Here is a 13,960-nt window from a genome sequence, read left to right as displayed (position 1 = left end):
GAAAAAAAATAACCCCTGGGGGTTAAGGGTTGGGAAGTTCCAAATAGCCTGAGGGTAAAAGGATTAAGATGGTCGAACAGTCCAGTAAACTATACAGTTGAAGGGACCGTACCACTGGTTTGCATTTCTCAATCTTGAATGACTATAATCATTGTTAGCAAGCAGCTGAACATGGATTCCAAAATTCCAAAATCGGCAGCTAATTTTGCCAAAATCTCCGATTGCTAAGCTTGCCATCATTTTGCAATCATCTTTATATCGGCATCAAGATTATTTTTACCTACAGACTGCAATACACACCCGGGCACACTATCCTGTCTTATTTCTCTTCCTCTTGTTTTGTTAAAGTATTTATAGTTTATATAGGAAATATTTATTTTAATGTTACTGTTTTTAAAATACTTCATTTTTCCTTTTTTCCTTTCCTTGCTGGGCTATTTTCCCTGTTGGGGCCCCTGGGCTTATGGTATCTTGCTTTTCCAAGTAGGGTTGTAGCTTAGCAATTAATAATAATAATAATAATAATAATAATAATAATAATAATAATAATAATAATAATAATAAAAGTGCAGCAGCTAGCAAACTCTGGATTCTAAGAGTTTTTACAAAGAACCAATAAATTTGTTGCCCTTGCAAATAAAACCTCTTCTTCCCCGCCAGAACTTCCACCTTCGATAAAACTTTTCTAACAAACCAAAACCATGTCGGAGGTCATTAAAAGCTGCGTCACCTACGTAACGGTAGCCATTAAATCGTCTACAAATCTGAATAATCAAAACTGATGTTCTTAGATATTAACAATATTGACAATCGCATAAAAAGGGAATGTCTTCTACAATCTATAAAGCATTACAAAACTTGCCTGGAGTTATTTGCCTTTACATACACATACTACGTTACTTTCAATTAAAATACATTTGCGTAAAAGTGTACGTATGTCTTCGTAGCTTCTCCTCACCGAAGGGGGTATGAATTGACTGGGAGATACCCACTGAATGAACAATTTTATAGCAAACATTCAGTTAAAGTGCTTCACTTATACAGTACTGACAAAGAAAGGGAGGTTCTATAGCCAGGCTGACACTTGCACAAATTTGTGGCACGCATTGTCACGACTCAAGTCGTGAACTGGCGTGAACTCGTCGTGAACTGGCGTGAAGTGTTCGTAAACCCGTCGTGACATCGTGGCATGTCGTGACGAGAATTTTGAAATTTTCAAAATTTTGGTCACGACAAAGTTTCTTGACCGGGTCGTGAACTATACGCAAACTGTTCGTGGACTCGTCGGGACGATGCGGGAAGTGCGCAAACTATGCGTGAACTTGTCGTGCCAGTTCGTGTCAATGTGGACAAGTCAGCTGTGATTCTGAGGTAATTCTTTTTTTTTTTGATCTTCCAGTTCGTGCCACAAAATGTCACGACTTGCCACGACAAATTAGTGGCAAAAAGTCGTGCAAGTGTCAGGGTACCTTATGATACATTGAAGTGTTGAGTAAGTCCATCAACCTAAGCTACGTATTTGCTTAGGCGGAACAGGTTTTGTCGAGCAGGAGAAGGAGGAAGTTACTGCGATGGAAAACATTCATAGACATAACTGGTCTGTTAAGCAAGTTAGATACGATCCCTCGCCAGTGTTCCAACACTCGGAGATATCACGGAGGTGCAAATCTTTTGACGAGGTCATACAGTTTGAACAGGAATCTTCAAAATAAGGACTCTGGGGAAAAAAAAAGAGGTTGATACAAGTGTTTCTAAGGCAGAGATCCACATCGCTATTATGCCGGAATCCTAATCTTTAAGCAAAAAATAACCCAATAATCAAAGGACTTAAATATACTTAGCATCAGGAGATGCTGACCTTGATGCTATATCTAAATTGGTTATTATACAAAAAGCTCTGATGGAAAATTAAAAGCAAACCAAGAATCACATAAAAAACATCACACAAAAGCTGAGAAATTTTTTATAGGCTGTCATGATTAATCTGATAATACAATACAATAAATTCAGATGTGCTTACACCAAATTTGATAGGCCATTCCCCTATAATAGAATGAAAATATTACACTATCAAGAACATAATCTTAAAAGAGAACAAATACCCACCAGCCACCAGTTGAGATACTACCGCTAGTGTGTTATTGGGTCCTTTGACTGGCCAGGTGGTACTACATTGGATCCTACTCTCTGGTTACAGCTCATTTTGTTCTTTGCCTACACATACACCAAAAGGTCTAGCCTATTCTATACACATTCTCCTCTGTCCTCATACACCGAACAACACTGATATCAACAAACAATTCTTCTCTATCAAAGAGTTAACTGCTGTACTGTTAATAGTTCAGTGGTTACTTTTCTCTTGGTAAGGGTAGAAGACTCTTTAGCTTTGGTAAACAGCTCTTCAAGAAGGACACTCCAGAATCAAACCATTGTTCTCTAGTCTTGGGTAGTGGCATAGCCTCTGTACCATGGTCTTCCACAGTCTAAAGTTAGAATTCTCTTGCTTCTCAGCTATTTTCCGTGTTGGAGCCCTTAGGCTTATAGCATCCTGCTTTTCCAACTAGGGTTGTAGCTTAGCGAAGTAATAATAATAACAATAATAATAGCTACCTAAGATTTGCCACAGAAGATACAAGACGATGGAAATGATCATCGGTCCGCCCCAGACGTGGTTGAGGTAGTAGACTGTGTCGCTGACGCGCTGGGAGTCTAGAGCCATCAAGTTTGTGATCTCGCCAATTGTGTATTGGCACCTTGACGACGTGGAAAGTCTCATTGCCTGAAGAACATAAAGCAACAGGATTTTAACATTTGGGAATTGTCCAGAACATAAGCAACAGGATTTTAACACTTGGGAATTGTCCATAAAATAAACTATAATCAAAATCCTCCTAAAGAAATAAATAATTCTGGCAGTGATTTCTTCTTGTCATTAAAGATTGATAAATAATCCAAATTTATGAATATGATTTTGGGACCAAAGAAATAATTGATCTTCAGCATAAATTGATGTTATTTTGGGTCTAAGAGTTTAGCCCCGCTCGAGCTGGAAAGTTTCTTGTAGTGTGCAACCTCGCCATCCTTGTGAGCTAAGGATGGGGGCTTTGGGGGAGTCTATGGGTCTACCTGCAGAGTTATAGGTAGCCATTGTCTGGCATTGTCACCGTCCCTTACCTCTGCCATTCATGAGTGAACTTTCACCTTTCAAAAAGACCCTGAACATTTTGCAAATAGTTGAAATAATTTTGATAGCAATAAAGAAAGAATTTTTTAGTGTGTTTCATGAGCCCTGATCTAAATACAACTTATTTTGTAACATTATGTAGATTTCCACATAACTATTTGAAATCTGACAACACAATGATATTCCCATCAATATAGCACAGAGAAATCTTTTGAAACAAAGTTAACAGTTTGATCTTCTTGTGAATAAGGCCACTATAATTTACCTTTCTATAAACCGCCGACACAAGGGAGGTCTTCAGTTGGAGCATAACAATCTGATCTTTGTAATAGAAGAGGTTCTTGATCACCGTCGTCAACATAGAGACTATCAAGAGGGCAACGCAGTACACAAACCCGTGCCACGCCGGTTCATACTTATCGCTGGCAAAGTCAATCAGCAAACTGGAGAAAAAAAAAAAAGAAAGAAGACATATCAACTACAGGTAAGATATTATAAAAGAAACTCTCAAGCCAAAATGTGAATTAATTATTTTACTTTGGTTTAATTTACTTTTCGACATTTTCATTAAGCATATCGTAGACTTGGTTTTGAAAAGTAAAATCGATTGTGATTATCTATTTTTCATAAGTGCGGGAACTTGTCACACTTCTATTCAGATTGCATCAAATATTGCTTGAAACTAAATTCTAAACTAGTAGATGGCTTAGGCATGCTCTTTGCATTCCCCAGAGAGATTAGTTCACCAAACTTTCAACTGGGCTCCACAAGGCACTAGAAGAGTTGGAAGACCCAGGCCTACATGGCTGAGGACTATAAAGCGTGAAGTAGGAGATCATGAATGGATAGAGACGACTGGCGAAATCTAACCGAGGCCCTTTGCGTCAATAGGATGATGATGTGATGATGATGATGGATAGATAACGCAGCGAAAGCGAATACTTTCACGACAACATCAGGTACCCAGAAAGTATTAAACCTCTGAGCCTAATGTCCCTGCCTGGCATTCTGCTGGACAGGGGTTCGAGAACCGCTCATGCTCGATAGTTTCTAGCACCTCCTCCATCAAGCTAGGACCAGGGAGGGCCAGGCAATGGCTGCTGATAACTCAGCAGGTAGACCTACAAGGCTTCCCTGAACCCCCATCTCTAGCTCACTATCCTTGTGGACTAGAGATGGGGGTTCAAGGGAGCCATATAGGTCTACCTGCTGAGTCATCAGCGGCCATTGCCTGGCCCTCCCTGGTCCTAGCTTGGACGGAGAAGGGTCTTGGGTGTTTATCATATGTGTACAGTACATAGTCATGTCTCTAGAGCTTTGTCACTGTCCCTTGTCTCTGACATTCATGAATGACCTTTAAACACTTTAGGCAAGTGTACCAACCGTGTGTCACACGATCGTACATAGTTCATTTTGTGTATATATTATGCTTGTACCTTCGCTCTTCCCTCGCACTAAAATGAACCAGATTAAACATGTCTGCTTTTCTCCTCTGTAACAGTGTCTGTTTTTCAAACATGAAATTTCTTGTTGCTTTGAGCTTTTGTATATAAAGAGAGTGTTCTATAATAAATTTACTCAGTTGCTTTCACATTGTCTTTGAGTCACAACCTTCTCTCGGCTCCTCACACAAGAAATATTATCCCACAACAAAATCATGGTTAAAAATTAGCCCATAATAAAAACAGCCGTCAGTCGGTAGCTCATGAATGGGCTGCTCCAAGATGTAATGTGTCATCATTACTACGGATACATATCAAAATAGGTTTTTATAAAACTAGACAGTCTTCCCGATGCGAGTATTAATCCGAATTGAGAATAAATTGAAAGGAGAATACCTTCAATATGTTTATCATATTACACAATACCTACGATGAAACTTATCGTAGAAGATTGCAATACCTTGCTGATTGCCATGCTCGTTTTCCCTAGCAAGCAGGACAATGCCCTAGAGACTGACCATATATTATATGATCAGCGTCCAAGCCTCCTCTCCACCCAAGCTAGGACCAGGGAGGGCCAGGCAGTGGCTGCTGATGACTCAGCAGGTAGACCTATAGGCTCCCCAAACCCCCCCAACCTTAGCTCACAAGGATGGTAAGGTTGCAGACACGCATGGCACTAACGAGTCTGAGCAGGACTCGAACCCGCATCTGGCAAACACCAGGCAGAGTCGTTACCAATCAGGCCACAACAACCCCTGTACTACATAATTCACTACACTATTACACTGTAAAAAGTCTTTTTATCCTAATAACGTAATTAATAATCTTATTCCTTGCATATCTCATGTCTCCGAAACTTCTTTGACTCCCAACTCGGGCAGGATCTCATTTCAAGCCCTAGAAATGAAATTAGATCGGAGTAACACGATTTGCAAGCGGTTCTCTGTGAATGATTCAAATATGGTTTGAAGTACTCTTCTTCTCCCCTAAGTAAACTTTGTCTTTATAATCTATTTCCACACCTCCATCCTTTAATATTCCAACTATTCCAAGTCTGATGCTTTTCATTTCTCCTCGAGACCTGCCGAGAATTTCCGTGCTTTTCCGCATCTGTAATTTTTCCTCATTTTGAGAGGAAAATTTATTGCCCAACCTTGTCACATACAGGGGAAAACTGATTCTATACCTAGAAGTTATAGTATTTTTCCTTTTATGTCACTTTGATTCTACTGTCTTGCTTTCTTATTGAGAAGAATTTCTAAATTATTTCCAAAAGAAAAAAAGCAATAGAAATATTTCTATACAATTTCACCAACTGATATCATATCTCGTTAGTCTATCTAACATTTACATCAATTAACCCTTTTACCCCTAATGGACGTACTGGTACGTTTCACAAACCTTATCCCTTTACCCCCGTGGACGTACTGGTACGTCCTTGCAAAAAACTGCTATTTACATTTTTTTTTGCATATTTTTGTTAACTTTATGAGAGACTTCAGGCATTTTCCAAAAGTTTCCAAAAATTAAGGATTTTAGAGCAATTTAAAAATATATATTGCAAAATGTGCTTGAAAAAGAAAAAATGCGTGGGGGTTAAAAGGTTGGAAAGTTCCAAATAGCCTGGGGGTAAAAGGGTTAATACTTACTTTACTTCTTTATTCCACTAAGGGCTGCTTTTCTGCTCCTATACAGCAGGGGAACCCTACTCACTACATTTTCAATAAGATTTAATATACCACGGCGAACACATCTCGACATACCTGACCATCTGCGGCATGAAAAGCACGAACACTTTCGAAAGGAGATAGAGCATGTTAGCATACATGAAGGGCCAAAAATATGCTCTCACGATGATCCTCAGCGTTGGAAAACTGTCTAGCTGGCGGTGACGCATTTCACTGTCGTCTGCTTTGTCACCTGGGGCGAAGCTGTCAACAAAATTTAAGATATAGTGTTATTCTACAAAGACTACAAGGATGGTGTCACTATTCTTAATCCAAGTACATAGTAAACTGTTATTATGATTACTATTATTATTATCAGCTAAGTTACAACCCTAGTTGGAAAAGCAGGATGCTATAACTCTAAGGGCTCATAAAAGAGAGAGAGAGAGAGAGAGAGAGAGAGAGAGAGAGAGAGAGAGAGAGAGAGAGAGAGAGAGAGAGAGCCTCACCTTATTGCATTATTCTATGCCTGGGTTCCCCAAGGTCCCTCAGTGAAAGAGAGAGAGAGAGAGAGAGAGAGAGAGAGAGAGAGAGAGAGAGAGAGAGAGCCCCCTTTACGACAAAATACAGTATAGAACAATACATGGCAAAATTATGCAAGCTAAAATATGAAGAAAAATACTTCATTACAGTCCACTGAAAAATATTTTGATTAACTACAAAAATATATTTCAAAAGCAGAATTGTGAGAAATAAGATGAAAAATGAATATAATCCCATTCATTACATCTCACCTGTCGCAAGCACGATTCCATAACCGGAAGCAATAACGCGACGAACAGTTCTTCGGAAGACGCCAAAGGTTGTCCATGACGAGGGGATTTCTCCAGCCCTTCCATACCAACTTCCCACACCAGTGAAAACTAATTTGATTCAGAAAGGATGATGTCTGGGTTGGGTGAAGGTCCTGAAAGACAAGGTGCCAATTTGTCGACAATACTTCCGATTATCGATCTGTATCGAATGAATGCAAAAATTTACTTGGATTGGAAAATCATCAGCTTTATTTTGTTCCTGTTAAAAGATTAGCTGGCGACTACATAAATGCAATTCTTAAAGAATACAATGTTGATATAAAAAAAAATGTGTAAAATCTCAGACAAAAGGGAGACATTGGAACATCCCAAAGAAAAGATCCTGATATTAAAAAAACCACCATGAAAAATTGACAGCCTACTGACACACGACTATTAAAGATATATTTTAAAGAAAGTTATTTCAGCAAGAAAAACAAATAGAATTCAAGAAAAATTAGTTCAAGTTAACAGTATATATTGTTAAATAGATTCTGGTTCCTTATCTCTCGCCTAACAAGCCCAAACTTAAAAAGAGCTTAAACTATGGTACTTTGACAAGGTCAATCCTGTGATTCCAGATACTGAACACGTACAAATAATAAGCTTAGATGTCTGGTAAGTCATTTTAATCTTAGCTGTATAGCTATAATAACTCCAGTTTTTTGTCTGGCAAACATCAACCCATTTCTCATAGGTCTTGATTCAGTTATAGTGCAAAATAGCATAGAATTCCTTGGGTATAAACAATACGCTAAAGTTCTGACTAGCTCTGCCTCATGAAAATGCAATGACGTTAAAAGTATAATTGTTTAAAATTAAAAATTTTCATGACTTGCTCTGCCTCATGAAAATGCAACGACGTTAAAAATATAATTGTTTACAACTAAAAATCTTCATGACTTGCTCTGCCTCATGAAAATGCAATGACGTTAAAAATATAATTGTTTACAATTAAAAATTTTCATGACTTGCTCTGCCTCATGAAAATGCAATGACGTTAAAAATACAATTTTTTTTAAATGAAAAATTTTCATGGCTTGCTCTGCCTCGTGAAAATGCAACGACGTTAAAAATATAATCGTTTACAACTAAAAATCTTCATGACTTGCTCTGCCTCATGAAAATGCAATGATGTTAAAAATATGACAAATTCGAAGATAATTTGTATTTTTCCTAACCATACAAACCTTAGCTATTTACAAAGGGTTACCTTTTAGCGCAGCTGAAATGGCGAGCCATTAGAATTTAACGAGGGTGTATTACCCCCGCACTAGTTAGCGGGGGGGTAGGGGAGTGGTAGCTAGCTACCCCTCCTCCCCCTCACACACAGGTGAATGCTCACTTTCACTTAGAGGTAGGACTTGTCTTGGGGGACAGGGCTGGCGGGCAAATATGTGTAAATAGCTAAGGTTTGTATGGTTAGGAAAAATACAAGTTATCTTCGAATTTGTCATTTGTTACGTAACCGAAATACAAACCACGCTATTTACAAAGGGTGACTTACCCCTTAGGTAGGGTGGAAAGTCCCCAGCCATACTGGCTTTGGCTTTACCCGGGGACTCAGAATCCGAGTGAGTCGCACTCGATAAAAGGAGTCCCTGCACCTCACAAGTTCCTTGCTCCGCAAGGAACCATGTGGCCTACGTAAGCTTGTGTGTGAAGGAAGAAGTGTGACCCGTCCTAGGCAGTTGACCTGGAGTTCCAGAAGGAACTCTGGGTTAGGACGTTCCCAATACCACCTCGTCAGGGTATGGGGGACGCGACAGTATTGACTCAATACTCGGAACACAAGGAAGCATGGTTTACCTGCAGAGGTTCGAGGTCAGCTATGCAGAGACCAGGATGCTGCTTCCCCGTAGAGGGGATGATGAAGAAAGAAGTAAGGGCCAGACATACTTCTTTCGTTCATGCAGACTAAAACCTGATAACAATGCCCTCAACCTTCTGCTACCTGTCCAAAAAGGAGCCTGAGGTTAGACCAGCTGTTGTGTAGCCACCACAGAGCGATAGAAAACGTATCGAGACTCCTGTGGGTCACGCCCTGCAGGAAGCGGGCTGCGAAGGTCATTAGACGCTTCCAGACTCCAGCTTGTAGCACCTGCGTCACAGAGTAGTATTACTCGAAGGCGAGGGACGTTGCGATGTATCCAACATCGTACTGTAGGGCGACGTGACGGGGGAGGATCTGGAGACAGGTCGAGATGAATGTCCTTGAGTCCGGGCTGAAGAGGTATACTGGTGACTCTCCCCCATGTCCTCCTTGTGCTCCCAAATCGGCTGCAACTGAGGACAAACTGCAGCTGTTCCCAGCGCTAACCTCTCGATTCCTTTACTGGCAAGAAAGAGAAGGTCTTGGGACATCAGATACAGAATGGAGACTCGAAATCTTGAATGAATCGGACCGAAGGGCCGGGACCCCCAGATTCTGAGTCTAGCCAACAACTCAGGAGCGAGCATGAATCTTGCCTTCCCCTCTTCCTTAGAAAGGGGGGAGTCGTAAGAGATCAAGAAGATTGCTTACACACTGGCCGTGGCCAGAGTGAGCAGGAGACCCAAGGCGGAATACAATCCGAGGCCTGTCGTAAAGGGTCTTGAGAAGATCTCTTAAAGGACTAAAAGTCCGAGCCATGCTCCAAGTTGGAGGTCTTCCTCCGACTAGGGCAGGGACGATCGTAGCTTCGCATGAGCGAGGATAGATCCAGCGGGCAGGAAAAAGTTATTCCTTTAAGCCTGAAGGTCAGGGAAAGGCTGAGCGACAGGCTTCATTGCCGAGAGCGGAAAAAAAATTTCCTCCCGCCGAAAGGCAATAAGACCGTTATTGCTGGAGAAGAGGCCTCAAGGGAAGAGGTATATCTCCCACGGCACCAACCACCTTAGACTCTTCACTTTGCCTGGAAGACCCCTGTGGATGACTATCGCAGATGACGCGACCTCCGTACCGCGACTGTAGCGGGTTGTCTCTTCTTGAGGAGGAGGCGTAGTGTCTCCAGGCATGAAGCCGAAGCGACGCCCCGGTTCGGGAGAGATGTCGCAGTGTGGTTGCTTGAGTAGTCTGCGCCGTGGGAGAAGCTCTCCCGGGAGTTCCGTCAGGGGAAGCAGAGGGTCCAGAAACCGTTCTGCGCATAGTCCCAGTGGAGCTCTCCCATTGAAAGGTTGACAGACAACCTGGTCTTGTTGAGACCCATTGTCCATAGACAAAAAGGAGGGAAGACGCAGGCGTCGAAGTTGTCCCACCATCACTGGAATGCATCTTGCCCGAGTCTCGGGGTCTGAGACTGGGGGGAAGAATAGCGGAAGCTTGAGGTTCCAAGCTGTCGCGATCAGGTCCCCCAGACCAGTACTTGCTGGTTACCCAAGGTCAAAGACCCCCAGGTACACTCTCTCTATGAGGCTCCGCTGGGATAGTCTGAGAGAACATTCCCCTGCCTGGAATGAGAGAGCCGATGGTGGTATTGAGAGAATCGCAATCATCCCGGTATCTCTACTGCAAAATGTGAAGGTGTGAAAATGCGTCCCCTGCTGGTTAGAATACGCCAGAATCATGAAGTCGACTCGGCAGGAGCTGTAGGATCTGTAGAAGGGCCAGACTAAGGCCCCTAAGCCTGCCTGAATGATGGAGAGGTATCCTTCAGGTCTTGACCATAGGCCTGGACCGGAACATCCCCCCCCCCCTTTCCTTTGACGAGTCCGAGAACCGCATCAAGAATGTGGGGAAAGGACGAGAATATCCACTACCATCAAGAGGCTCCATAGGTCAACACCCATTGCAGGTCTAATAGTTCCGCTGGTCCCATAGGGGCCAGGAAGTCCGGTTAAACATTGCCTGAAGCCACCGGAACTTGGATCGCCCCACATGGAACTTATCCTGAGGCGACCGTTCGGACTATAGACGGATCAATGAGGAAAGGAGAACTAGGAAACGTTCCAAGGTAGGGCTGAAAGCTCTGCTTGACTGAGAACAGGTACTGCGACTCTCCTCAGTCTTGCCACAGTCAACCGAAAGGAAGGCTCGGAGGATGTGGTAACAGAATCTGGCGGCCCGAGGTGGTCACCCATCCAAGTACCGACGTTGCTTAACCTCGCTGGACGGACAAGAAGCGGGGTTTCCAACGTGGTAAGGCCGTTGACTCAATATCATGGCCAGATACTCTACAGCAGAGGAGGCGGAAGCCTGCACCTGAGCGGCCAAGAGGAAGGCAGGGAGAGTTCTCTGGGGAAACAAACCTGCTATGCCACGGCGGGATAGCCACACTGCATCATAAGCAGGAATACTTGCAGTCTAGGCTGAATTCGACGAGCACCCTGGAAGATGGATGGAATGGAAACTGAAAGTACCCGTCCTTCCGATCCAGGGTTTAAGGAGTCCTGTCGCCTCGTTACCAGTCTGATCGATTCTGCTGGTCTACGCTGGCCGAAGTTTGTTCGACAAACTTGATCAGGGCTGAGAGGTCGACTACGGACATCCTCTCTCAGATCCTTCCTTACAAGAAAGGATCGACTGAGGGGGCCGGGGGTGAAGCCGTCGATGATCCTAAGGAAGACCTCCCCTAAGGTATGGATCATTTTGCCCAACCGGGCAACTCTGCTGACGCTATGGCATAGAGGTTCAGAGACACTGAATTCGCTGACAGAGACGGCAGGCGCGATATCCTTGGCTAATCACAGAGATTGTGCGGGAATGGGCATCGGGAAGCTGTCATTCGGATGAGTAACCTTAAGCATCCTCCCAGCGAAAAACCTGCAATCCTAGAGTTCGTGAACTCCTTTTAGGACTACGCCCCCGCGGGGGAGTCTCCCGTGCCATCTGTTCCTGACAGGAGGAAACTGCAATTGGACACCTTGTCCCAGTTGTCGTAGCCGATAACTTAGGCCGACGTGGTTGAAAGAAAAGGGCGCTGGAGCCCTGCAGAGTCTGGAAGAAAGCGCCTTGGAGGAGTGAAACCGGAAGTCGAATTCCTCCGCACAGCAGCTGTCTAAGTCTCTGTCCTTGGGCACAAACAAACTCTTCTCAAGGATGGAAGGGTGTCTGAGGTCGTCGACCTCCACAGATGAGACACCCGAAGGAAGCCCTCAGTCAGCGCGTCCAGATGGTACAACATCGAGCTTGTCCGCAAGTTAGATACTTAACGACGAAAGGCCAAGGTGCCTGAGCTCGAGAGGAGGAAAGTACCCCTGATCTTCCTGTAGCTTCCTTGAACCAAACCTCGGGCCGTTACCGAGGAGGGAAAGAACCTGGTAAGCCCCCAGAGGAAGGGGTAAGCAGTCACCCCTTGTCCGATGGAGAAATCTCGAACGGAAAGCCCCCCCCCCCCCAAAATCCTTCCAGGGAATGACAGGGAAGGGCTAACCCAGGTTCAGGAAAGAGGAGTGTTGCTCAGATATCCCTTAAGTTTCTCCTATTCTTGCAAGCGCCATGCTCTGTGTTTACGGGGTGAGGCCGTGTTCTGGAAATACGCTCCAGAAGAACTCACCAGGCTGGCCATGCTGCGAAAACCCCATTGGGAATCGTGGTCGCAATCGCCCTGGAGCTCAGGCGACGGTAATTCAAAGATTTTCGCGTATGCGAACGTGAAAGCGCCCATGCGCGGTAACGCAAACGAAGGTGAGCGAAGGAGCGCAGAAGGAGGGCGAGCGTGGTAGGAAGGGCGAGAGCTGGTGGTCGGCGAGCGATAACCCATAGACGAGCAATGGATACTGCAAGAAATAAGCCGACGTTTGTGCGAAGAAACACTGTAGGTTCGCGCGACGGAACACCATCCGTCCGCGCGATGGAAAAACCGTTGGTTCGCGCGTGGGCGAACATTGGAGAGCATGGGCGCGGACGCGCATGAGCGTAGACGTGCAGGCACGTGGGCGTGTTGGCGCGCAGGCGAATGGTAGCGCGGGCGCGTAGGCGAGCGGTCGCGCGGGCGAGCGGTCGCGCGGGCGAGCGGTCGCGCGGGCGAGCGGTCGCGCGGGCGAGCGGTCGCGCGGGCGAGCGGTCGTGAGGGTGGGCAGGTGGATGAGAGCGAGTCCGAGGCGGCGAACGCAAGCGTTAGCGCGATGGCGAGGAAACGCGCTGCCGCGTGGGCGAGGAAGACCGCTGGCGATATGGATCAACAAACAATCGGTGGTGAGCTGGTGAGCGCTAACGCGCAGGTTGGCAATGGCGCGTTGTGTTATGCCGACGCGATGGTCGAGCAGCATGCGCAGGTGAGCGATCGTGCGTTGGCGAGCAGTATGCGAAGGTGAGCGATCGCGAGCAGCATGTGCAGGAGGGCGATCGCCCGATGGTGATCAGCATGCGCCGGGTCGCGCGATGGTGATCAGTATGCGCAGGGTCGCGCGATGGTGATCAGCATGCCAGGGTCGCGCGATGGCGATCAGCATGCGCGGGTGGGCGGTCGCGCGATGGCGAGCAGCATCTGCGGGTGGGCGATCGCGCGATGGCGAACAGCATCCGCAGTTGAGGGTCGCGCGATGGCGCTCAGCATGCGCAGGGTCGCGCGATGGCGATCAGCATCCGCAGGTGTGCGGTCGCCCGATGGCGATCAGCATCCGCAGGTGTGCGGTCGCCCGATGGCGATCAGCATCCGCAGTTGAGGGTCGCGCGATGGCGATCAGCATCCGCAGTTGAGGGTCGCGCGATGGCGATCAGCATCCGCAGTTGAGGGTCGCGCGATGGCGATCAGCATCCGCAGTTGAGGGTCGCGCGATGGCGATCAGCATCCGCAGTTGAGGGTCGCGCGATGGCGATCAGCATCCGCAGTTGAGGGTCGCGCGATGGCGATCAGCATCCGCAGTTGAGGGTCGCGCGATGGCGATCAG

At 45.4% G+C, this 13,960-nt stretch overlaps 1 protein-coding gene across 1 annotated transcript in view; it reads right to left on the bottom strand.

Moving 5' to 3' along the window:
* Positions 1 to 13,960, bottom strand: part of LOC137647196 (multidrug resistance-associated protein 1-like) — a 61,010-nt gene that overhangs the window by 29,299 nt on the left and 17,751 nt on the right. The window contains exons 7-10 of the mRNA XM_068380526.1: positions 7,091 to 7,263; positions 6,393 to 6,560; positions 3,450 to 3,627; positions 2,611 to 2,779 (exon numbers count right to left, since the gene is read on the bottom strand). Of these exons, the coding sequence (XP_068236627.1) occupies positions 2,611 to 2,779; positions 3,450 to 3,627; positions 6,393 to 6,560; positions 7,091 to 7,263 (688 nt within the window). The remainder of the gene's footprint in view (positions 1 to 2,610; positions 2,780 to 3,449; positions 3,628 to 6,392; positions 6,561 to 7,090; positions 7,264 to 13,960) is intronic.

Source organism: Palaemon carinicauda, chromosome 9, assembly GCF_036898095.1.
Source record: "Palaemon carinicauda isolate YSFRI2023 chromosome 9, ASM3689809v2, whole genome shotgun sequence".
Classification (NCBI taxonomy): domain Eukaryota; kingdom Metazoa; phylum Arthropoda; class Malacostraca; order Decapoda; family Palaemonidae; genus Palaemon; species Palaemon carinicauda.
The sequence above is the reverse complement of the archived record's forward strand: the minus strand, read 5'-3'. Positions and strand labels throughout refer to the sequence as shown.